Source organism: Porcisia hertigi, chromosome 7 (genome assembly GCF_017918235.1).
Source record: "Porcisia hertigi strain C119 chromosome 7, whole genome shotgun sequence".
Classification (NCBI taxonomy): domain Eukaryota; phylum Euglenozoa; class Kinetoplastea; order Trypanosomatida; family Trypanosomatidae; genus Porcisia; species Porcisia hertigi.
Genome location: NC_090566.1, coordinates 385,361 through 410,105, shown reverse-complemented (window position 1 = coordinate 410,105; position 24,745 = coordinate 385,361). Strand labels below are relative to the sequence as shown.

At 55.9% G+C, this 24,745-nt stretch overlaps 7 protein-coding genes across 7 annotated transcripts; all 7 read right to left on the bottom strand.

Annotated features, from left to right (window-relative positions):
- Positions 1 to 2,683: 2,683 nt before the first annotated feature.
- JKF63_06450 (uncharacterized protein) lies at positions 2,684 to 4,480 on the bottom strand (the record flags this gene model as incomplete). The annotated part of the gene is made up of 1 exon (XM_067902400.1): positions 2,684 to 4,480. One exon carries the CDS (start codon positions 4,478 to 4,480, stop codon positions 2,684 to 2,686), a length of 1,797 nt encoding a protein of 598 aa, XP_067759421.1.
- A 917-nt stretch (positions 4,481 to 5,397) lies between these two features.
- On the bottom strand, positions 5,398 to 6,540 carry JKF63_06449 (uncharacterized protein; the record flags this gene model as incomplete). The annotated part of the gene is made up of 1 exon (XM_067902399.1): positions 5,398 to 6,540. The coding sequence occupies one exon, from the start codon at positions 6,538 to 6,540 to the stop codon at positions 5,398 to 5,400; it is 1,143 nt and encodes a 380-aa protein (XP_067759420.1).
- A 1,916-nt stretch (positions 6,541 to 8,456) lies between these two features.
- JKF63_06448 (uncharacterized protein) lies at positions 8,457 to 9,113 on the bottom strand (the record flags this gene model as incomplete). Its single annotated transcript, XM_067902398.1, has 1 exon — positions 8,457 to 9,113. The coding sequence occupies one exon, from the start codon at positions 9,111 to 9,113 to the stop codon at positions 8,457 to 8,459; it is 657 nt and encodes a 218-aa protein (XP_067759419.1).
- A 995-nt stretch (positions 9,114 to 10,108) lies between these two features.
- On the bottom strand, positions 10,109 to 11,794 carry JKF63_06447 (uncharacterized protein; the record flags this gene model as incomplete). Its single annotated transcript, XM_067902397.1, has 1 exon — positions 10,109 to 11,794. The coding sequence occupies one exon, from the start codon at positions 11,792 to 11,794 to the stop codon at positions 10,109 to 10,111; it is 1,686 nt and encodes a 561-aa protein (XP_067759418.1).
- Positions 11,795 to 13,359: 1,565 nt separating this feature from the next.
- Positions 13,360 to 15,132, bottom strand: JKF63_06446 (uncharacterized protein; the record flags this gene model as incomplete). Its single annotated transcript, XM_067902396.1, has 1 exon — positions 13,360 to 15,132. One exon carries the CDS (start codon positions 15,130 to 15,132, stop codon positions 13,360 to 13,362), a length of 1,773 nt encoding a protein of 590 aa, XP_067759417.1.
- Positions 15,133 to 17,436: 2,304 nt separating this feature from the next.
- Positions 17,437 to 21,324, bottom strand: JKF63_06445 (uncharacterized protein; the record flags this gene model as incomplete). The annotated part of the gene is made up of 1 exon (XM_067902395.1): positions 17,437 to 21,324. The coding sequence occupies one exon, from the start codon at positions 21,322 to 21,324 to the stop codon at positions 17,437 to 17,439; it is 3,888 nt and encodes a 1,295-aa protein (XP_067759416.1).
- Positions 21,325 to 21,989: 665 nt separating this feature from the next.
- Positions 21,990 to 23,222, bottom strand: JKF63_06444 (uncharacterized protein; the record flags this gene model as incomplete). The annotated part of the gene is made up of 1 exon (XM_067902394.1): positions 21,990 to 23,222. The coding sequence occupies one exon, from the start codon at positions 23,220 to 23,222 to the stop codon at positions 21,990 to 21,992; it is 1,233 nt and encodes a 410-aa protein (XP_067759415.1).
- Positions 23,223 to 24,745: the final 1,523 nt, after the last annotated feature.

The following is a 24,745-nucleotide window of genomic DNA, read 5'->3' as shown; positions in this document are numbered from 1 at the left end:
CGGTGGTGCCGACCGGAGTCGCCTGGTTGAAGACGAAAGTGGTCTCCGTCCCATAGTAGGCGTAGCCGGGTACTACTTGCACACTGTTCATCTGCAGCCGCTCGAAGGAGGTATTGGTGCCGGTAACGCTGCTACACCAGAACAGCACAGGGATCGACGGTGCCGTGAGCAAGTTCAAATCGAGAGACTCGGACGTGACATTGAATATACACGTTGTGCTGTTGAAGTTTACGCCGACTTGTGAACGACCCAGAGTGCAGATCGGTGAGACTCGACGTTGGCAATTGCTCGTGGACGAGATGTACAGCGTCCGGTCTTGGCCTACAGAGGTGGTGGCCAGAAATACAACATCCAGCAGCGGTAGTTCAGGTGTCGTCTTCACCACTATACTGGAACCGGTATCATCGACGCGTTTGTCATCAGCGCACGCCACACCGGTGACAAGGAACACAAAAAAAAGTAGTACCACCCAACATGATTGTAACGACGTCATCTGAGCGATGTGGTCACACGTTCAAGAGAGAGAAAGACGGGGTTTTGGGGGAGGGGGGGGAAGGTGAAGGGGAAGGGGAGGGGGCTGGAAAGTTGGTAGTATGTGTGCACGTGCTGGGCCCTACAGAGTTTGAAGTCAAAAAAAGGGGGGAAAAAACTGATTCGCTCTTTTTTGCTGCTTGTCCTCGATGCACTCGAGCGCACACAGCAATGGCGAAGAGGGGAAAAAATGAAACAAAGGTGGGGAGCAGTCTTGAAGAGCTCCTCTCGACGGATCAACTCTGCCTTGTCGCAGCAAAGTAGCTTTAAATGGAGTTCTAATACTTCGAAAAAACAAAAAAAAACGACGGCACACGGCAAAGGGGAAAAAAAAGAAATATATAAAACAGACTCGGTGCTGCTGCTGCGCAACAACACGAAGAAACACCTTTCCACAGTCCTAACGAGGGCTGTTAGAGAAGGACAGAGGGGATCTGTAAGGTGGGTGCTCTCGGAATGGGGGGGGGGGGGGGAAGGGTCAATCACAAGGAGACAAGAACAGGAAAGAAACAGAGCGAGAACGACACTGGTACGCGCCACACGTGACCCCCCTCTGTTGTTTTTTCCCCCAAGTCCTGTCAACTTGAGTATGTAAAGTGTATATGTGTATACGTATATATATATAATTCTATCTATAGGTGTATATTAGTGTGTGTGTGTCTGGGTGTGCGGTAACGGAGGGAGAGGAGGAGACCACCCACCATGCAACGTTCGACTTGAGGGTTGTCTGAAAATGTTGCTGTCGGTCGACACACCCACAGGTGGAGTTGATCGAGGGAGGCAAAACGTGGGGAATGATGGTTGGGTGGAGAAATGTGTGTGTGCGTATGTGTATGTATGTGTGTAGTAGCATATGGAAAAGGCAACCGCAGACCCTTCACACACACACCCACGCACAGGATTCAAAAAAGTAAATGGCATAACAGAATAGGGTGAAGAAGAGCAGAAACAAAGAGGAGCGGAGAAGGTGAAGTGGAAAAAAAATTGTTTTCCAAAAAAAAAAAGGAGGAGGAGGAGGAGGAGGAGGGGGAGGGGGAGGAGGGGCAGGGGGAGAGGCGAAACACACCACGAAAGAGTGTGTAGTGTGCATGTGTAGGCAAGTATCCTCACGTGTGCAGCCCCCCTTCCCTCCCTCCCTCCCTCCCCTCCCCTCCCTCCTCTGGCATGGATGTGGAGACCAAACGAGGGAAGGAAACTTTTTTTTTAAAGACCAGGGGGCCCTCTTACCACATGTGTATTCCTTCATCATCACCTGTCATCGTAGATGAAAGAGAGGGCGTAACGGTGGTGAAAACTCCTCGCATGCTCAACAGTGATGGGATTCATGGGGATAACTCGTTGTTTGATGTGTTTCAGGCAAGGAAGGAGGAGGGGGATGCGGGGTATTCTCCAAACCCCCTTTTTTTTTTCTTCCCGTGCTGTGCTCGCCTTCGTGAAACTTTATGTGATCATCTCTCCAGTGTGTGTGTGTGTATGCATACATGTGAGCCTGCCCACACGGATGGCGTTTAACACGTCTATTCGCTCCTGTGCTTTGCCGCTGTGTTGTTTCAAAAAAAAAAAAAAAGGGGGAGGGGGAGGGGGAGGGGGAGGGGGAGGGTGGGGAGGGTGGGGAGGGGGAGAGGGGGGCTGATGCCAAGATGAAATAGCCGCAATGATAAATTGGACCGTGAGCCTTAAAAAGAAGTGGGATAGAAAGAGAGAGACACGCACACGCCTCAGTACTCCCCCCCAACCACATCCTAATAAACTCCCAACCGCCAAAAACCGCCAGCAGAAACATGAAGTCACCACACACACACACACACACACAGATAAAAGCAAAAGAAAAAGCGGATCACGGTGGGAAGAAATGAAGTCTTTGTTTTTTGATATGTATAGAGGAATGAGACGAGTGAGAGGAACTCGTGCTGGCACGTGCACACACACACACACACACCTCCTCTCCTTTTTCTTGAGAACATTGCAATATAATTCCCCCTTGTCGTGGGGGGAGGGGGGAGGATGAAAACATGGCGAGCCCACAGAAAAATAACTTTTACAAAAAGATTTTGTTTTGTACTGGTGTTCTCCTATTCACTCCACCCCCCCCTCATCCCAAAAAAAAGAGATCAAAGGAAGCAGCATCCGTTCACATGACTATGAATTCCCCTCAGCCACAATGTGCCTCAACAATCCTCGTAACCTCTTTGGAGAGCCACTCACACACTAGCGAATCCGTGGCCTCCGCATACACACGAACAGCGGGCTCCGTACCGCTGGGTCGGACAAACGCCCGCGCCGCCTCACAGCGAGACGTAGCCACAGAAACGGCAGCATCGATTTCATCCTGCATGCCAGCTGGAGACAGCGATCGACGCTCATCAGGGGTAGTCGTGATCCGATCACGGTGTTCTACAACGACCTTCGTCAGTTTGCAAGGACGATCGGTATACAACCCAGCCCAGTCCTGGAATGTCATGCCCAAGGCATTCAGTGCGACTTCGCACATCAACATATCCGCGATCGCGTCGCCGCAGCATTGAGAGAGTAGACGCCGCATCGCGGCTAGCGGCGCAGATTTTTCAGACTCACCCAAACTGGCCTTTCCGATGACATTTTTGGATATCAACACTGTACCGTGGCCATTTGCCTCAAAGTAAATTCCCACGTCGCGCGCCTGCGCGATGGGATGAAGATTTTTGACCCCTGTTGCGGCGGTGTACACCCGCATGTGAAGCTGCTTCTCCAGAAACTCCGTCGATGCGCCGTTTGCGTAAGCGGTCTGCACAACCGCCACATCCAATGCTTTCATCTGTTCTTCACCTAGCCACTTATGTAGCAGCATTGCGTAAAGAATGCAAATTCGATCGCCGTCCAGGAAAACCCACTGGGACTCTCGTTTCGGGTCATAACAAAATGCGACAACGCGGTCCGCATCGCCGTCGAGGGAGTAAAAGTGTGCGTCAGAAGGGTTCACGCCTGGTGAACAAGTGCTCGGCCACGCAGACATTTCGGCAGAAGGAGTGGTGTACTGCTTTGCAAAGTCGGCACCGCATTTGTTGTTTAGCATTGTTTCAACTTGACAGTTGCAATCCACTAGATTCAGTTCGAAAAAGGTCGATAAGGCTCCGGATTCCGATTCCTTTGTTGAAGCAATAAAGAGCTCATTCATCATCAGGGAGCCAACACCGTTAGCGCAATCCACAACAAGTTGCTGTCGATGATGATCTTTTCCATCAAGCGCTTTCCCGTCTGCGCTTGTGAATTTACACATCTCCTCGAAGCCCGCCAAAAGTTCATCATAATAAGACGGTGCCTCCAACACGCTGGCCAAGGCGAGCTCGTTGGTCTTCGCGATTGCGAAGTGCATGTAAGGCGTCGAAACTGGCCGATAATACGCAGCGGTTGTATGTGGTAAAATGTTCAGCGTCCTCAAACCTGATTGGACGATTTCATCACCGCTTGGTCTCGTATCCCTAGAAAAAGACACCTGGCAGCGCGAGTACTGCCTGGCCTGGAACGCGGGAGGATCGTGTGCCATACACTCCATCATTACCTTTTCCAAGTCCTCTCCTGATGAAGCATTTGCAGCGCGTGTGCACCACTCCTCCCAGGACGCCACAAGCATTCCACCATCGACATCAATAATTTTGAATCCGTTATCCACGTACGGATTGTGAGATGCCGTGACCATAACACCGACTGTGCAGGGTGCATGGTGCGATTCAGTTGCTCGTTTTCCTTGACAGTACACGGATCGAAGTGCAGCTATCATGGCAACGCGCGCTGCGACGGGTGGAAGAAGTTTAGCATTGGAGCGGAACCCTGCCGTTCCATAGTTGAGTGGGCACCCCGCAGGGTCGTGACGCAGGGGGAACTCAGAGTCGATAATGCTTTTCAACTGATGGAAAAACACGCTAGTGAAAATAGCATGAGGGTTTGGTGTCGTGGCTTGTACCGACTCCATTTGGGGTGTGCAAACACGAGAAGAATACTTCCTTCAACACTGCTCTTGTTTCCCTCGTTGAACTAGAATTACTTTTTTTTTTACAACAGAGCGTACGACGGGAATCTAGACAATCCTACCATCGGGTGGAAAAAGGGGGGGGTACAGAATGAGGAGATGTGAGGCCCTGAAATACAATGAGTATCTTTTATTTTATCATTTTATGGATAAAAGAAACAATCCAGTGAAGAGAACAGGTGTGAACAGTACAGAAATTACTTTTGTTTCCTGGAAAAAAAAATGTGAGAACCCAACAAGGAGACTTCTCGAGACAAGTCCACGGAAGGAATGGTATTATTCACTTGCAACACACTCCAGAAGGAACGTACTGGAAAAGCCGCGTACTGGTATACGAACACGGGAAAATGAGCCTTATTTTTCTTATTCTATCAAGCCTTATAAACAGAACATGTGAAGCATTGAATGCCATTGTTTGTTTGGATCCCCTACTTTTCAAAGACTGGCTACGTGCCACGCCACAGAGAGATATTTTTTTAAATCAAAATCGCACCTATAAGTTAATTCGGCTCATCAACCCTGTGGCAGTGTCGAAGTTTAACCAGCGCTCTGCTAATCTCGAACATACGGAAAAGAGCGTTCGCGGTGTACAACACAGGTAATAAATCTGCCGATTTCCTTCACCGAGTCGTGGCTCGTTCTTTCTGGTCAAAGCGTCCTCGTGACACATTCAATACAACATCATTCACCACCGCAAATTTGTATATATATATATATATATTAATATATATGTATATACAACGGCTTCAACAACCCTTTTTCTCACCAATTACTAAGGTTACCTGAAACAGCGCGGGCAAAAAAAAAGTGCCAAATTAAAATATATATGAAATAAATAAGAGGACACCAAAATGATCAACTTACGAACACGATTGTGGAGGCGGGCCAGGTGGTGGAGGCGGGCCGGGTGGTGGAGGCGGACCAGGTGGTGGAGGCGGACCAGATGAAGGAAGTGCTCGGAAAAGAGCTCCAGATGCGCCAGTTCGGGTTGGTGGTGGCCCGGGAGGTGGCGGTGGAGGAGGACCCGGTGGTGGTGGTGGAGGAGGACCCGGTGGTGGTGGTGGTGGAGGACCCGGTGGTGGTGGTGGAGGTACCGCCCCGCGAATAACTGCCGCCGGATATGAAGGTGGTGGCCCCGGTGGTGGTGGTACACCCGAGGATGATGGTGGCATCGATAGTAATGTGTGTGATGGTGAGTGGAACCTGTTAACGCCCACGGAATTTGAAAATTGCTCCTGAGAAATACCGAGGGTGGCGTGGGTTGGTTGGGCACAGTAGTGCTCAGGAGGGATTGTGTGCGGCGTTGGTGTAGCTAAAATACTTAGCTTGCCAACCTGCGTGGGATCTAGAGTGCAGCAAAAAACTCGTGGATCGTGCAAAAACGCGCCAGGACAAATACTAAGTGGAATGCACACGAACACCGGTGGTGCGACGGGCACTGGTGGGGAAGGTGAAAAATTATGTTGCAAAGGCAGGGTCTGCGTAACAGGAGTCGCAGAGGGTGCAGTCTCCCGTTTCTGTGCCTCTCTCGGTGGTGGCGCTGGTTCAGTGGCAGGTGTGCGGGACTTCGGCGGCATAACCTCCTTTTGAGCTTGCGCGGGCGGGGAAGCCGCATGCGTTGATATTCTAAGGACCTCCTCTTTATGTCTTTTGTTACGATTGTTGTCCTCGTGTAGCCTTCTCTGTTCCGTCGGGGGAGTATTTGTTGAGGGTGGTGGCTGCAAGGGAGCAGAAGCATGGCGGGATTCCGGTGAGCTTTTGCTCGGCTGATGCCTGAGCATCACTGGCGACCCCTCTAATACATGCTTCGATGCCAGAACGCGCTCTGTATCGACGTGGTCAAATGTTAACCATCCGTAACCGAGAGATAATCCGTTCTTGTCGCGCTTAAGTCGGAGAGAGACACCATCGCCGTAGTCGCGAAAGTAACGTTCAATGACATCCCCACTTACGTTCCTCGAGATGCCAGATAAGAAGAAACTATGACTTGAGCTTCCCTGCATGATGAGAGAGACTGTGAAGGCACGCGCGCGTGTCCAGAAGCGGATTAGAAGCAAAGGGGGGAGCGGAAAAAAAAAAGAGGAAATAAAGGAGAAAAGTGTGCAATACAGTGGTGGGTTCAGAGTGATAAGCGCACCACCATGAGTCTGTCTTTACCTTTCCCACACAGGTACTCATGAAGCTGTACTTTTCCTTCCTCCCCCTTGCAGGGTATGCACGGTCCTCTGTCCGGGTTATATTGGCTTTTAGCATTTCGCCCTCTGCCCGTGTAGAGGTGCCCGATACACAAGGTAGAGCAGCGATCCGTAAGTCTTGCGGGGAATTCCGTCTCTGGACATCCGGACACTCTCGGGCATGTGCTGAATGTTCTGGAGGTGCGCAATTGCCCACGCCAGAGACACCCCACTTTGCTCTGATGTGCCCGAAAGGCGGCCATGCGCCTTCCTTCACGTCCCCCACCCGGAAGCAAAACCCCCGCCAAGCCCCGCCGGTCTGCGTCCATCGCGGGGCGCGGAGGTCCCCGGGAATCCGCGTTCGCTCTGTGGGGCTGACTTGGGGAGTCGAGCAGCGGGCCCACGCCCGCGCCCCCCCCCCCCCCGCATAGCAGAAACCCGGCTGGGAACGCGGGCAGCGGGAGGCCAAACCCCATTCCCGACTTGCTTGCGAACCCACTAACAAGTCCGTGTGGCTCAATGGAAGAGCATCTGACTACGGATCAGAGGGTTGCAGGTTCGAATCCTGTCACGGATGACTTTTTCGCATCGCAATCCTCTAGTGGCTTTTTCCTTCCGGGCCCGGCGGGGCGCGCCATGAGGCTGCGCGCAGCATCGCGTCCCCAACAGGCCGCGGCCAAAGCTGCGCTGGCGCACAGGGCGATCCCCCTACCCCACGGGTGCCTTGGCGCTTTTGCTGCCGGGGAAAATCAACACCGATAAATAAATGGTGCAATTGGTGCCGCCCTCGATCGGAGACGGAGGCCGCGATCCGACTGTTGGACCAAAAGGTAATATGGATAAAGGGGAAGGGGGGCTGTGTGTGTGTGGGGGGGAGGGTGGGGCAGTAACATCATCCGGTCTGTGATGACGCAAAGACGTAGGTAGAGAAGTGCAGCAAAGAGAGTAGAGAGGCGTCACTCTGTGTTGGCAAGCGGCAAAAGGCAGTGGCTGCTTGACGGACAAGAAGGCGTGCATTGGGGGGTTGAGAGGGGAAGGCGAAACAAATACTGCGTCCAAGATACCCGCAAAATGACCCCCCCCCTCCGAACAGGAACTGTTCAGCGACTGATTTTTTTTTTTCGTTGTTGTTGTATGTGCGTGGGGGGGGGGGGGAGGGACACCAACGCAGAAAGAAGCGTGGAGAAAACGTACGAGGGGCAAGAAGCACAAAGGTTTCCTGAGCGAAAGAAAGAGGCAGAAGTAAAATAAGCCACGTGGAGACGTGTGTGGTTACAAGTAGATATAAAAAGTCATGTGCAGTAGCGCACGCGTGTGGTGTGATCTATGGTTGTTTCCCACTCAGCTCTTCCCCTTGGAGGGAGGGGGAGGGGGAAGGTGAGGGGCGGGTCGAAGACTCTATGAAAAGCAAAGGAAAAGCTCTACTTCTAATGTGCGGTGGACACATCTTTATGGCGAACACCGACGCGCGTGGTGTAGGCGCTGTGGTCGCTAGGTGGGTGGGGTGATAAGACCTGTGGCGAACCAAGAAAATATTTGAAACAAGCAACGGCAGAGAGTGCGCTGCAGCTCTATGATGCAGTGCGCGGGGGGGGGGGGGGGGAAGATGCACAGACTCAGGGTAAATCGCATGATCATTACGAAGTGGATCGCAGAGACACCCGTGATGACGGAGGTGCCTACCCCGCTCTTCCCATCTACCCCCACCCCACGGCCACGCACCACGTGCCTTCTTTTGATCGTTCTCACATGTAGGGTGTGTTATCGTCCTTGCGAGACTCCATGTATTCACGCATACTGCGGCTCTTCACGTAGGCATCGTTTCTGGCCTCCTCCTGCAGCTGCTTCGCGATCTCCTTCACCACCGCCACGTCCAAGCCATTGAAGTTGAGAGCCGTGTTGCAGCGCTTTTTCGAGGCCGCCCCCGCCGCCTCCTCGTCGTCCATAGCCTCGTAGGTCAGCGACCTCGCACAATTTTGAGCGACACAGTGCTGCGAGTTCTCTACGAGCCTGGCGGCGCGGAGGCTTTGAGCGCGTGCTTTTTCTGATAGGAAGGCAGATGACTCCACAGCCCTGTTGGCTGGCTGCACCTCACTCGCCTTAGTGCTGAGCGCGGTTGTGGCAGTGTCACAGACAGCAAGAGATGGTGTCGCACGCCTATCCTGCTGGCGTTGCGGCTGTGTTGCCTCACTTTCCCAGGAACGCTTCCGACGCACCTCGCTGCTGTTATCCGACAACCGCCTAGCTGGCATGGTGTTCATGCCACCCTTGGCGTGCTGGTCAGTGTGGTGGTGTGGTGACGAAAGGTTCAACCCGGCGGCACGGAGCTCTGCGATGCTGAAGCCGAATTCGAGGAGGTCCGCTGCCTGCACAAGCCCGGCGCCCATGAGCTGGTCAATCATCTGATGCTGCTCCCGCACCAGCTGCGTGGTGAGCGGCGCATCACCCCCGATGTTCCTGTCCTTTGGTTCCTGCTGGGGCGGTGGTGGAGAAGTGCACACAGACGCAGTTGACAATGCCGCAGAAAAGGCACCTGGCGAGGCGGTGTGCGCTGGTAGTAAGTATGCGGCCGAAGCAGGCGATTGGCCAGACGGTGGAGACATCAGCAGTGCGCACGACGCGTGATTTGTCGCTGCGTGTGTCGCCATTATGTAATCCGGATGTGTTTGTGTGCGCGAGTTGACGGAACTATAGGGGGAGGGGGGGTAGTGCAAGGGGGGATAGACATGCACAAAGCAGCCTGGAAGCGTTCCTCCAAAACGGTGCGCACGGAGAGAGAGAGAGGAGGAGAAAGAACGAGAACTAGAACTGAGGTAGATGAGAAGCACGGGGTTATCGAGAAGAGTGATCTGCGGGTGACGACGACAACCGAGTCAAAGCAGAAGCAGAATATCCATTTATACAGATCACAGTGGCCAAGAAAAACTCCCCTTCCTTTTGATACGAACACGGAGGACGGGTGGGGGTGGGGTGGGGTGGGGGTGGGAGGGGGGGGGGGGTCAGAACGGGAAGCTGTGGGGCCCTATGCCTTTTTTCCCCGTGCGGGGTTGTTCTTGTTGTTTCTTCGGTTAGAAAAATGAGTGCCGCGTTTCCCTCATGGCACACACCCACACACACACACACACACACACACACACACACACACACACGGAGAAGGAAAAGGAAAGGAAGGCCATGGAGGGGGGGGGGGATTGTGTGTGTGTGTGTGTGTGTGTGTGTGTGGTGACACCAGCCATGAACAAGCAAACACCAAACGTCACGAGCGCACACACGGCCACTCATCAACAACATTCAAAAGTACGGTGTGATAAAACACAATGCACACGCAAAACATGTGCGCTCCGAAGCGCAGCATCACAGAGCACGTTGATGCAACGTGAACGTGCCCTGTTTGCCTCTACGAGGCCATCTTGCGAAGACTACCGAATATGCCTCGCATAACTACCTGCGCCTCCTCTTCACTAGCGACGGGTCTCATTACGATTGAGCTGACGTTCGTCTCGGGCGGTAGCGGGACGGTCACGCCTCGGGTAGGCAACGATGAAGTCGCCGTGTCAGAAAGAGAAACTCCATGACCCGCTTCGCTCATCTGTGGCGGCGGCGACCCGTTTCCACCAGTGCGCACAAACCCGCTGCCCCTGCGTTGATTCTCGATCTGGCGACGCAGGTTGTCCTCTCGGCGAGGCTCGAAAAACACGACACCCGGCGGATCTTGTGCCCGCTTGATGATGCGCCCCTTGTCTTCCCCAATATTGGGCCACCCACGCAGCTCGGGCAGGCTCCCAGCGGCCCCTAGCTGCTCCTGCGCCATCTGGATCCGACGCTGACGAGCCAACTCCAGAGCGCGAGCCTCGGGCGACTCCCTGAGGTACTGCCGATTGCCATAAAGCGCAACGGATGCGTCGTCGCCATCGCGCAGCAGCATGGCGCGCCCACGCTCGTTCATCTCTTGCCGAATGCGGTGGATTTCCTGCATCTGCTCATGTCGCGCCAAACTCTCGGACATGCGCCAGCCGTCGTCGTGCCGCCAGTCGCGGTACGACCGATACGCAAAGAGAAACATAGTGGACAAGAAAAGGTATACCACTAGCCCTTTGATGAGCAGTGAGCCAGAGGGCATGAAGCGGGCGCGTTGCGCTTGTCCATGCATACTGAAAGGACTGCTGGAGGAGAAGGGGCTCTCGGTGAAGCCACTGAAGCCACTTCGTTTTTGGAAGTGACTCCAGTAGCCCTGTTGCCCCTTGCCGTGCGCCTGCTGATAAGCGTTGTTGGCGTCTTGCTGGTAGTACTGCCCATACATGTTTGCTGAGTGCGCCTGGAACGGCCCGTTTGGCGCCGCATACCCGAAGCCGCCCGGTGGACCGGGACGGTAGCGCCTCGACGCAGCTGAGGCGGTCCCGCTGTCAGTGCGGCTCATCTTCTTTTGCAATTTGAACGCCTCCCTCTCCCGATTCGTGAGCTCATTGAGGCGCTCGTAGGCGACGGTGACGCGGGCCATCGTCGCCTCCTCACCCCCGGCGTCAGGGTGGTTCTTCTTGACTAGTTCGCGGTACTTCTTCTTGAGCACCTTGGGATCCTCGTCGATGCTGACCCCGAGCACATCCAGCGCCTCGGAGATTTCTGCAAAGGTGGAACGACGGCCCGCTGAGGCGTGGCGACGCGCCATCAACCACGCAACCGGGGCGGAGGAACCACCGCTCGCCATGACGGCGGCCATGGTAGTCGTGTAGCGGTAGGCAGACGACGAGGAAGCGAGTGATGGGGACGAGGCCAAGGATAGCGATGGCGCTGACCGTGGTGCACACACAGGGATGGGTTGCCCGCGCAAGTGCCTGGGGCTACCCACCACCACTGAGATCGTCGCTGCGCCACTGCAGATCGCTCTTGGTAGCAAGGGATGGCATGGCAAGAGGGCTTGGCGCAGAGAAACAATGCCAAGGGCAGCGCAGGAACGCTGGCTCAGGTAGGAGAGCGCCGCAGCAACATGTGATGCCCACCTGAGGGAGTAGCTTGTTCTTGCCGGTATGGTGGTCGCAGAGGAGGAGGAGCTGCACGTGAGGAAGCACAGCGATGGGGAGTGCATTTTTGTTCTACTTTTCTTCTTTTTCTCGGGGGGGGGGGGTTGACAGAGGGAGGAAAGGCCTACAGTTTACTTGCAATGACACAGACAGACACACGTCAGCCTTGAACAGAGAGACATGAAGTCTATGCAGCGAGCCCGATTATCCCCTCCGCCTGCGCAAGTCGTTGACTCTTCGGCCTTTGCTGGTGTCGTTTTGAAGAATAGGAAGCACCACAAGAAGTGCCGAGATTATGGGGGGATGGGGCAGAGAAAGAGGGGGAGGAGGAGGAGGAGGAGGAGGTGGTGGTGGAGGTGTGAGCGGCTTACAAAGGCATGTTCTCTCTTCCGCTCCGCTTGGTGTGTGTGTGCGTGTTGAGGAATGGAGAAACGGTAAGGGGCCGTGAGCCATCGAGGAGCGGAGATAGAGGGGGGGGAGGGGGGAGGGGGAGGGGGGCAACGGGGCGGTATACCAAATAAAGGTAGTAGTCTCCAACGGATTCATGGTGGACTCTTCGCCCATATTTTTTTTTTTTTTTGGGGGGGGGGGAGAGAAAAAATAGTGAGGAGCAAGACACAAACCGCAGAAGGGTAAAGAAGTCCAAGCCATTCAATCGTAGTGACACTCTCCGCGTGTGCACATATACCTCCTTCGCCCCAATCTCACGTCGCGCACTACACTCCTGCTCATCCCTCCAGAGACACAACAACAAAAAAACAGCAACAACTCCACCTGTTGAGATGGAAGGTCGTTGTATAATGAGTGAAGTAACCCCACACGAGGAAGGGGGCCCGGCCACCGTTCATGTAACCGCCCCTGCTGCTGCCTAAACCACACACACACACACACACACACATGGAGTCACAGTAAGCGGCAGATGCCCAGGAATTGCAACAAGCCAGCAGTGATCACAACAACCACGACAGACACAACCGTCAAACATCTTTCATCGTTATTCCATTTATATATAGGCATATACAAACATTTTATCTGTCCATCTGTACAAATATATATGCAGATGGGATTTTAATGTACTTAGCTTTTAAGTCGTCCATTAAGCAGTCACACACACGGGAGAGGAAGGTGTGGGGGGGATGAGTGAGTGAGTGAGGCCGACGAGTCTCGCCCCCCACCCACCTCCCCGTCTTGTCTCCCTGCTTCATCAACACCGCTCTCTTCTACTACTCCTCACCCTCACCCCTCTCTTCGCTCGCTGTGTATCTGCCCCTCTCATTCTCTCTTCACCGGCTTGCGCCGCAGAAGAAAAAAAAGATGCCCGAGGATAAGAATGACGCGCGCCACAGATGTATTGGAAAACAAAAAAAAATACGAATCTGGATCGAAGTGAAGAAAGAGGCGATCGACGAGGGAGGGAGGGGGGGAGCGAGAGAAGACCCCTGAGAAAAGAAAAGGCAGACGCGCTGTTGCTGGGCAAGGGCAAAAGGGGGTGTGCAGAGGGCGGATAGCGTCTCACTGCTTTTTCTGGCCCGCTCCTCCCCTTACTCCCGTACGCACCTACCCCTACCCGCTTCTCCCCTCCCCCCCCCCCCTCACCGACCTCCGTCGCTGATCTTCTCCTATACTCCGTTCAACCTGCACCACCACCACCACCGCCGCCGGTGAGTATGCGCTGGAAAACGCGCTGCAGCAGGACGGTGTTCATGCACGCCGCCAGCGTGACCGCCACCGCCAAAGCGTAGCGCGACACGGCTGTTCTCATCAGCTGCAAAATGTGGAAGGAGAGTTGCGGTGGCATCCACAGTGCGCTGCCACCGCTGCTCACCACGCCGTACTGCACACCTGCGGCTCTTGAAACAGTTGCGCCTGCCCAAGGGAGCGTCAATCGGGTGCCAGTGGAGGGCGTGCCACCCGTGCTGGTGCCGCGATGCGCCTCACCGGAGCCGGAACCAGGGCGGTTTGCGATAGCGGCTGTTCCACCTGCGGAGCTGGATGCCGATGAGGTGCTGTAGAGAACACACCAAAGGGCGTACAGAACGCAACCAGAGAATGTGGTGCACCAGCCGACCAGGATAAGCTGCTCCGTGTCGCGAGACACCCAGCGCGAATGTTGCAGGCCATGCTGTTCCTCAGCGCGCTGTAGCTGCAGCTCCGCTTCACCACCCGACTCGAGCCACATACGGTAGTTGTCTGTCAGCTCCGCGGACAAGCCCATGAGCAGGTCATACGACGTGTTCACCCGCTCCATCAACTCCTCATCGCCACCAGCGACATCAGGGTGAAGCTGCTTCGCTAGGGTACGGTACGCCTGCTTCACATGCGCCGCCGTCCACTCACGCACAACGCGGCCGTCGGCTTGGACAAGCTGAAGTGTATGGAAGGCTGAGTAAACATCCTCGAAAGACGGCACCGCTGCCGCCGCGATATCCTCCTCCTCCTCCTCCGTGGCCTTATTCTCCTCCGCAATCCTCTCGTGCGCACTCATGTCGCCATCGACGGCGTTTCCTTTGCACTCCTTCACCCGCTCTTCACTGCATCCCGATTCACCTGGAGTGGAAGCGGTCGGACCCTCTGCCTGAGCTGCAGAGGAATAGCAGCGCTTGGCTGTGTGCAGGGGCCCTGCTGCTAATGCGGCGGCGGCGGCGGTGGCGATGGATCCAGTGCTACAGGAGTCCGCAGGGGCCACCGCTGAGCCAGAGAAGATCGACTGAGTAGCGGCACAGGAGCAGGAAGGAGAGGTGGATGCAATGAGCGCCGGTGGCTTTGTCATCGGCTGCGCGTGTGCCGTCGACCCGAGCAGCCTCACTGCAACCGAGCACCGGGTTCCGGGGCGCCGACGCGCTGACGACCCACGGCGACGGAAACCGAGAGTCCACACATGCGAGTGACCACCATGCGGCTGAGAAACACCCGAAACCGGCGGCAAAACCGATGCGCAGTCGCTACGCAACCGGCGCCACTGCACAAGCTGTGTGAGCAAGCGCACAGGCACCATGGCTAGCTGCGTGGAGATTGGTGCTGCCTGCAATGCCAAGGCATTGAACGCCTGCACGCCTGCAGCCCTTACGGGTCGTATCGGCAGCGACGACGGGGCTGAGGCGACAAGAAAGGAAGGAGTGAAGGCCAGGGAGCCTGTCATGAACCGTCCTTGCCGGTGTGGGTCAGTGAACTTGCGCATCTTGTGCAGCACACGGAGCGGTGGTGGTGCAGAGTCGAGAACAGCTGAAGCTGCGGCGACAGCCTCTGCAGACGTTGTCGCGGTGGCGATCGCGGTCGTGGTTGTGGCAACGAAGGTGGAGGCGGTAGTCGTGTCGCGTGTTGAGCCTGCAGAATTGACATCGGCAGTGCAGCACCGAGCACGCGAGAAGCGCGCTGGGTAGCGTCCCATAAAGACGGATTGCATCGAGTGGCCAAAGGATCAAAAAAAAAAAACCGCTCCCCTTCCTTGACGATAGAAAGAGACCCGGGCGGTTCACTTGTGTGCACACCCAGTGTCCGGAGGGAGGGAGGGAGGGGGAGGAGAATCTAAGCAAAACCAACAAGTGAACCAACACAACAAACAACAAAAAGGGAAACGGAAACGGCCTCTACAATACCAAAAGCGTGCGCTGCAACGGCTCTCCGTTTTTTTTTTGAGTGGGGAGGGGGGATAAATGATGATGAGAGAATCGAGAAGATCAATAAATCTATACGAAGAAAGTTGCCAAGATAACGCGGCACCCCCGTCCACACACGCACACGCACACACGAAAAAAAAACAAGAGAGGAAACACCGCGGGACGCTGGTCGGGACACCGAGGAATGAGTGGGCGTGTGGTTCGGCTCCACGTCCCCCAGACTACTTGCCGTGCGATAGGGCACCACTGTCACTGCCACTGACACTCCCCGTGTCGTGTGATATGCCAGTGTAACAGCGGTTGTGTGCGATGAGCTGCAGCACACTTTTTTTTTGGGGGGGAGGGGGAAGGAGGGGACGGGGGTGTCGGAGAAAAGCAGGCGCTGCAGTCGGTGTGTCTGTGTGTCGAAGAGGTGTGTGTGTGTCTGTCTGTCTGTCTGTCTGTTCGCGTGCGTAGAAAAAAAGGCACGGGTGTCTACTTCTGAAATAGGAAAATCCCGTCGGGGAGAAAGAAATACAGAGGGAGAGTTCAAAAAAAAGGGGGGGAGGTGTTCCGCACCCGCTCCCTCTTCCCCTCTTCCCCCTCTGAGTACAGTCGCTTCGTTCTGTTAGGTGGAGTTCCGAGTGCACACAGGCAGAGGCTCAATGTGAAATCGGGGAGAAGTGAAGACACGACACAACACACGAACGCACCACCACCACCACCACCACCACCAATAAATATATAAATATATAAATATATTTATATAGATGCGTGTGTGTGTGTGCTCGTCAAAATATACACCCTTTGCTGTTGGTGTATGATTTTGTACGCAATAGGCCTACGGTACTGTCGTCAGATCCCGATTGCTAGCGAGAGGGGAAAAAAAGAGCGCACAGAACCGGGGGCCCAGCCGCGAGGGGTGGGGGGGGGCAAGGAAGGGGAGGGGGAGACAGACAAGACGAGTGCTTTTCGACGGCAGTTATGTGTTTGCACGTATGTGATGGCCCGATTGAGAAAGAGAGGCGGGGGTAGAAGAGAGAAGCAGTGGCGCTGATCATTGATGATGCCCCCGAAAAAAAAAAAATTGAAAGGCGAATGCAGAGAAAACGAGAAACCTTGAAACTACTTCTACTTGCATTGCGTGCATCTACGTCACTGTCAACCGTAGTTTTTTATGTTTTTTTTTTTTGCTCCGGTTGAGGTTTTCTGTTGTTCTGCACGCTTCAAGTGCAGAAAAACGCGTTTCCACCACACACACACACACACGCACACACACACATACACACACACACTCAATGAATAATGCCATCAGAAACCCCACCACCACCACCACCCACGTCACCGGGGGCCTCCGGTCATCGCATCATCCACGGGAAAATAATCATGATGGTAGTGATGTACATGCATACATATATATATATATATATATTCTCTGTGTGTGTGCGCGCTGTTGGTGCACCTGGATGCCCTGCATCCCCTTCCCCGACACAGATACGTACACAATCACACAGTCACTCAGAGGAGCGGGGACAATAGTCGCTCTAGAGTCGTCAGGAGCCCTCTCATGAGTTTGTTGGGGGGGGGGGGAGTGGGAAGTCGGAAGGGATGGCATACATACGGATTCCACCGATCAAAGACGAAAGCGACGGCGTCAAGGCATTCAAAATGCCAGCAAGACAAAGGGGAGGGAGGGAGGAAGGCAAGAAGGCCAAGCGCTTACTGAAGTGGAGATGCATCATGGCATCCGCAGCATCCAAGACACACACCTACACACACACACACACACACACACACACTCAGACAAAAATGTTGACGCGCGGCCTCTTCGGTGAAGAGTGGGCTGAAGATCACAGAGAGAACTGCGGATAAGCCCTCGCGTGCCTGTCAGGGTGCAAAGACCATCCCAATCCAGTCCCCTCCCCCCCCCCCCCCCCCACACACACACACCCACACACCTGCCTTCTCGCTCTCGGATGGACATGGTGGCACCTGTTTTGTTGCGTCCCTTTCAGCAGCAGCAGCAGCAAACAGTCGAGAACGAAGGCTAGGGAACTTCCCTCCCTCCCTCCCTCCCTCCCTCCCCCCTTTCCCTCTATCAATTGTGTCTCTCAGGCACTCGTGGTGTCAGTCGACGATGCAATCGGCGCACCCTCTCTTTTCGGAGGATGGAAGCCAGTCTCAGGATGGTCCAGCTTCAACTCGTCTAGGCTGGCGATTCCCTTCGAGTTATACGTGCAGCGCCACACCGTGCGATGTGGCACTTTGAGGCTGATGCTGCTCTCTGCCGAGGTGCTGCCAAAGTAGGCAAGCAGGCAGCGCAGGACTGCCTGGTGCGCCACCACGACAACAACTTTGTCGGCGTTCTCCAGCTCCATAATGACGGGTTCCAGGCGAAGGACGAGGTCCTGGTAGCTCTCGCCGTTGGGGTACCGGAACGTGTACTTGCTGCGCCCACGGAAGTAGTCGATGAGTGGGTAGCGCTCCTTCACCTCCGCGTACGTCAGGTCCTCGCAAATGCCGGCGTGGATCTCGTTCAAGCTGCTCCAGCGAAGAGTGCGGATGTTCAACAGTCGCTCACTGAGCTCGGTGGTCTGAATGGCACGTCGCAGTTGACTCGTCCATATTTCTAAACTATTCGCCGTGCCTGGTGCTGTCGTCGTGGTCGCCGTTGATGATAAGCGGCCGCACTCGTCGCCAACGAGCGCTTCAGTCTGGAGGTGTGGCCGCGGCTTGGAATACTGCTCGCGGTGCACACGGTCGACATACTTGAGGTGGCACTTTAGCGAGCTAAGGAACTCGAGCAGCGCCTCTGCGTCTCGCCTTCCCTGCTCAGTTAGCGACGGGTTGCCACCGAGGCGATCCTCCAGGTTATAGTGGCTCTCGCCATGACGCATGAAATATATGGGATGTTGGATCTTTACCTGCGACAGGTTCATGACGTACGAGATGATGCGACTGGCCACGTAGCCGTAGACGCCGTGCGTCTCAATGATGCTCGAGTTGATCACTTTTACGTAGCTGCGCGGCAGCGTCGACGTCGTGGGCGAGCACGCGAGCGTTGCATCACTCTTAAGCCCCGCACTAACCTCCTGGCCTTTCGCCACCTCCGCACTGGTCTCTTCCACTGCCCCTGTCGCAATCGCTGCAGTCTCAGCCGCAGACGCGGCTGGCTTACGGCGCGACCCCTGCTTCGCCTTGGGTGCCGCCTCCTGCAGCGTCTCATAGACGCTCTCCAAGAATGCCAGTCGCTGGTGGAAGTCGTCTGCAGCCGAGTGGAGGTCAATGTTGCCGCGGGGGTATTCAATCGGATCATGGATCTTGCACTGGACAAAGTCAAGCGGATCCTCCTTGGCGTCGCGGATGACTTCGATATAAAAACACTGCGCTGCGAGTGGGCGAAAGAGTTGTTCCGCCTCCTGCCGCAGCTCCTCCGTGACAAAGTCGTCGTTCACCACCACCACCTCGCCACCGTGCTGAAAAAAGAGGCGGCAGTCGTCGGCGAAGCTCTGAAGCACGTGACGGTACAGGGTGCGGGAGAGGCTGGTGGGATGCTGAATGAGGTCTTTGAAATGCCGAGTGCGCAGTACGTCATTCGGCAGCGCTGAGCCGTCCATGTCGACGGACATGTGCGGCCCCGTCTCTGCAGACGCCCCGAGGCCTCGATCGCTGCCGTCCGTCGTCGTCTCGGCCGCCGTGGTGCTGATTGGTGCGCGACTTGAAATTGGGGCACGCAGACCATCTATGATGGCGTCGGCTACTGCATTGGAGGGGGCGCGTGCCACTGTTGGAACAAAGGATATCGAGGCTGAGGCATCCGTTGGCTTAGGTGCCGTGATGGTGCCCTCGAGTGACCCAGCCGTGTGCGCATGCATAGACGGGCACACAGGAGATGTGCTGCCGCCAAGGGTAAAAATCGGATTGCCTGTGGACGACAGCGAACCCGGAGCGACGACGGTGTCGGAGAGGTTGAGGCTACCGCTGTACCCTGCGGGAGCAGCAACGTTCGTCGCAGTCGCAGTGGTAGTCGTAGGAGAGGCAAAAGCTGAAGCCAACGCGGTCGCGCTGCCCAGATGGGCGGCCACGGGATGCTGCGGAGACGTGTGCAGTGTTTCCGATACCAGGTTGCCCACCACCTGCGGCACATCGCCCTGTACCGAGAGGGTGTGCGGAAGGCGGTTTGGCAGAGAAAAGGCGGCTCGCGCCGGTGCAGCTGTCGCAGCGGTGGGAGGAGAAGCAGAAGTGACTTGCCTGCCTGCCACGGCCCCTGTTGGTCGGGGTACCCCACGAGGGGCCTCACGACCGCCAAATGGCGCCCTATCGCCAACGTTTTCTTTCCCAAGGGTCGCGCTTGTCCCCTGCTCCTCCTGGACGTCTGCTTGCGCGCCACGTCCCGCCAACTCTGGGTGCGCCGCTTCCCAGTCGAGTAGCAAGCGTCTCCACGCAACCTGGATGTTTTGTACTTTGGCACGATTCCCGTGCCAGCCCAACAGCCGGCATATCTTCTGCGCCAAGAACGTCTTGCCGCGGGCGGGAAGGCCCACCATGAAGATGACGAGCGTCTTGGTGTTGTCCTCGACGGCTGTCTTGAAGTACTCCGGCCCCTGTTTCGACGTCGGTATGGTGTACATAGAGAGTCGACTCATCTGCTCGAAGGCAAAGTCGTTCATATGGAATGAAGAGTTACTTGCGGAGGCCAAGCCGCCGCTCAGCTTGTCGGCGTTGCCGGTTGACGGCAGGTGATGCGGGTCAACAGGGGAATCGGTCGGTGGTGGCGCCGTCGAGCTGCCCGTCCTGTTGCCACTCCTAGTGTTTTTGGCGGCTGCCGCGGCGTTCATGAGCCCGACGGCGTCCATGAGCGGACTCGAGGACGGGTCCGACGGTACGGCCAACCGTGTTGTTTCCGAGGCACCGCTCCCACTGCCCAGGGAGACATCGCCGGCGGCTCCAGACAGAAGTCGTGGCGCCGTCAACGAAGCTGTCGACGACGTTGTGGGGGCTATGTAGGTGCATGCCGCGCCTAGACCTCCAGCCACAGCTTCCATCAGTGGAGGGCGGGGGAGGGCAGGTGCGACCCGCTGCTGATACACGTTGTTGTTGTGGACATTGAGGGCGTGCAGCTCATGGTAGTCCTCTGCCTTACGCCACACCCACTTGTAGTACTCACGCGGCTTATGCCCCACAACGTGCTCCACAACGGACTCGCCCCTCATTGACGACAGCGCCAAGGGGAAGGGTGTGTGGTTGATGGTGTTCACGCTCCCCGGTGCCTCGGGTGTGTCGTTGCTGCCGCTGTTGCTTCCGAGAGAGAGAGGTGAGGCATTATTGTCCCGCACGCCACTTGTGTCGGCGTACTGGGCCAGGAGGTCCTCAAAGGTGGTGTGTAGGTGCATCTCAGTAGCGCATGCCGTGAGAGAGGTGGCCGCCGCTGTGACTGTCGCCGCCGCCTTCTTCGCTGTGGGAGCGTGTCTACGGTTTCCATCGCAGTGGTGATGCGTTTGACCTAGACAGCGTACCCTGCCCTCAGAGACGACGGCGCCTGCGTGTGGGTCAACGAAGGAGCGGCACGGCCTCTCGGTACTGTCGCGATCCAGTCCGTCACCGCACACAGCCGCAATGATCGTTCCGGCCGTCCTCGAGGCATCCTTGCAAGCTTGACAAGACGTACGGTGGAGCCGCTCCTCTTCGATTGCCTCCTTGGTGGCAACTGCAGCCCGTGCGGTCGGGCAGATCACGCTGTGGAGGGGGGTTGTGGTGTTCATGCGGGTCGTTGCCGTCAACAAGCCTGCTCTGGAGAGAGGGGGTGACAAAGGTACCGCCATGGCAGCAAGCGTGGCGATTCGCTCGCAACCGGTGCTGCCATGGGCCGGTGCATCCACGCCATTGTCGCTGCGCTGCGCATTGACGTGGCCTGAAACCGTTGTGTTGGAATCTTCGTCGAGAGCTGTAGAGTCGACACCAGCTGGTGGTGGTGACCTCATTGCCGCGTTGGGCTCCATGAGTATATATGAGACCCCCCCTCTCTCTCTCTCTCCTCTCAATGTGTGTGTGTGTGTAGGGGAGGGGAGGGGGGAGGGGAGGGAGGGAGGGAGAGACAAGATTTGGCGCAGCACAGCGGACTAATGTGTAAATTTTGCGACGCAGGTGGCATATGAGCCGCGAATTGTACAGTGCCCAAAGGGGGGGCAGGGGAAAGAGCCCACACGCCAGGAAAGCCAGAGAGAGAAAGAGAGACGGCAAAGAGTGTGCGTGCGTGTGTGTGTGTGTGTGTGTGTGTCACGACTGAAGAAGAAGAGACGCACGCCTTTTTCTGGTGGTTGGCTGCTAAATGGTTCGTTGTGCCCGGAATGGAGGGCGGAGGGGGGCAAAAGTAATGTTGATGAGAGCGAGAGGGAAAAAAGAGGGGGAGGTGGGAGCTGACGAGGGGTAGGGGTGGGGTGGGGGGGAGGAGACACATGGGTGTGGCAGTTGGTGAAAACACGGGAAAAATACGTGTTGCGCCTATACGCCCCCACCCCCCCCCTCTCTCTACCCCATGGATGCGCATCTCTGATCTCTCAGTGTGTAGTAATAGTAGTCGTAGTAGTCGTCTGGGGGGGGAGGGGAGGGGGGGGACATATAACGATTGCTAGCTGCGTGCCTCCTCGCTCATTCGGCCCGTGTCTCACGCACCGCCTCGCAACTCGTCACGCCGGCGAAGCTCCACATCCTTCTGTATGCGCGCACGATGCGATTGCGCCGCCGCCGCCATCACCACCACCGAGAGGCAAACCAGGAAGACAAAGAACAGAAGCGGCAGCCGCGTACCACGGTCAACAATTGCCTGTTCTTCCGCTCTGTGGTTCATCAAGATGTACTGGTGCAGGCGAGGGTTGGCGCTGATCTCCGGCGCAGCACGTGCGGCGCTGCCAGGGTTGTCATAGGAGCTGCCGTCCATGCCCGCAAAGGTAGGCCGGCTACGGTAAACGTCACGCACTCCCTTCAAGCTGGCGGTGGTGGTGGTGGTGGCGTTGAAGAAGTGCAGGCCCAAGCGAAGCGGGTTGTTGCGCGGGGCGGTGCCGGTGGTGTACGTACCGGAATGTTTCAGGTGTCCGTCATTGGCGCGGTCTCCGCTTGTGGATCCGAAATTGGCATCACCCGCTGCGCCAGCGCCCTTTTCGCTTGCGTAGACCCGCCATGGCGGCAAGTCGTCCCGGATACCACGTCGACGCATCTCCATGATACGAGCCTGGAACTCGTTCAGCCGCGCAGTGCGGCGGCGGCCATCCTCGGTGCGGGTGTCGAAGTATCCCCCCGCATCGCTATCGTCTCGGTCGGCCACATCGCGACCACTGCGGCGGCGGCGCCGGCGACGGTGGTGGTCGCCTTGATAAATACGCTGCACTTTAGCGTACTCCTCCTCTGTGAACGAAAAGCTGGTGTCGTGTGGGCCGCAAAATCGACTCTGGACGACACCAGGACCACCACCACATCCCTCTTCGCGTAGAATGCGCTGCCGCACCTCGTAGGGAACTTTTCGAAGGAGCTGGTACGCTTCCGTGCCGAGTCGCATGCGCGACGACGCATCTGCTTCGCTGCCGCGGTTGTCGCTCAACCGCTCTGAGCCCAATGACGCTTCTGCTGCCGCCGCCGCATTCGCGTCGGGGTGATGCTGTTTGGCGAATACCTGAAAAGCTTTTTTTACCTCCGCATCGGTGCTGTCCTCGGCGAGCCCCAACGTGCGCAGAGCCGCGCGCACCTCATCGGCAGCGATGCAATGCTGCTGCTGCTGAGAGCTGCCACTGCTCACAGATCGATACGCGCACCTTGTAGTAACGGCAGAGCGACTGACGCCTGAGCTTCGGATCACCCTAGCGATACCGAGTACTTGAAAACTGCACATGAAAGTCATGGGCATGCAGTATAGAGGTCCCTCCCCGCAGATGTTTGCCACACAGTTGCGCCGGCGCCCAAGCAGCGGTAGCGTCGGACTTCGGGGGTGAAGCAACATATATCGCTTTGGCGTCTCCCTTCCTCTCTCTCTCTCTCTTTCCCTCCCCCCAGTAAGTGTAAAGCCTCGGTATATATTTTTTTTCACGCGATAATAATAAAATATAGCGAGGGAGAAGCCAGAGAGACGTCGACAAAGTGAAGCAGGTATGTGCAAGAAGGAGTCGAGCTCAACGCAAGAGAGGTGAAGCCTCAAAGAGGCGAGAGGGTGGAGGGGGAGGGGGACCAACGGAAGAGGTGATTCCAAGGAAAGTCTCCCCAGTCGCTCCGGATTCGCATGTTCAACGAAGCGACACACACACACACACACACACGTGCGGATGTAAGGGCACCCCCATTTGCCTGTGGATTCATGTATTTTTATTTTTTTTTTTTTGGGGGGGGATGTCACCAGCACAGATCCTACTCGGAATCATCGCCCTCACCGAGGGTCTCACTGTGCACACAACGCATAGGTGCCTCTCTGCCGCTCATGGGGTGCTGCTGACAGTGTCTCCGCCCCACAGGCCCGCGCGTCTCACGAAGAGCCCCCCCCCTCGCTGCTGCATGCATGGCTCCATATCGCTACCCCTTATTTTTTTCATCCCCTATTTCCCCCTCACCCTCAAAAAAAAAGGGGAGGGGGGCCACAAATCACAAAAAAACAGGAGCATTGAACCAAATACACAAATAAATAAACAAACCAAAAAAAAAGATGTTTCGATGGCCACCCCCCCCCCCACACACACACACACACACATATGTATATATATATATATATATGTACGCGCATGCGTGCGTGCGCATGTACATCAAGGTAGTGTGTGTAATGTAATATGTATATATATATATATGTATATTGGAGGCGAGAACAGCCAGAGTCACTGAGTGGCTTGGCGTAAGAAAAGGGAGAACAAAAAAAAACAGATGGAGGGGATATTCACTGCAGCGTTTTGAGGGGAGAAGAGTGGCAAGGATATATGTATATATATATATATATATTACGAGGAAGAGGATGCGTGTGTATGTGTGTGTATCGAGTAGGAGTAGCTGTGAGAGAATGCAAAGAGGATGGGGGGATGGAAGGGAAGGAGGGGAGGGAGGGAAGGAGGGGAAGAGGGAAGGAATAAACAGCAAAAGAAAAAGAGGGAGGGGGGGTGTTGAAGCAAAATGAGAACGGCAGGGATTAACACTTTATTAGAAAAAAACAGCAACCATAAAAGAAAGGAGAGCAGCGACTGCGACAGCGGGGAGGGGAGGGGAGGGGAGGAGGGTAGGGGGAGGGGGAGGGGAGGAGGGGGGCGGCTATTCAAGAGAGGGCCTAGTTTCTTCGCCTCCGCTCTCTCTCTCTCTTCCAGCACCTCTGCGTCCTCCTCCCCCCACCCCTCTCTGCTCTCCCCTCCCCTTTACCATCACCCTCTGTCTTTCTCTCGCCTTCGCCTGCTCCTGCTC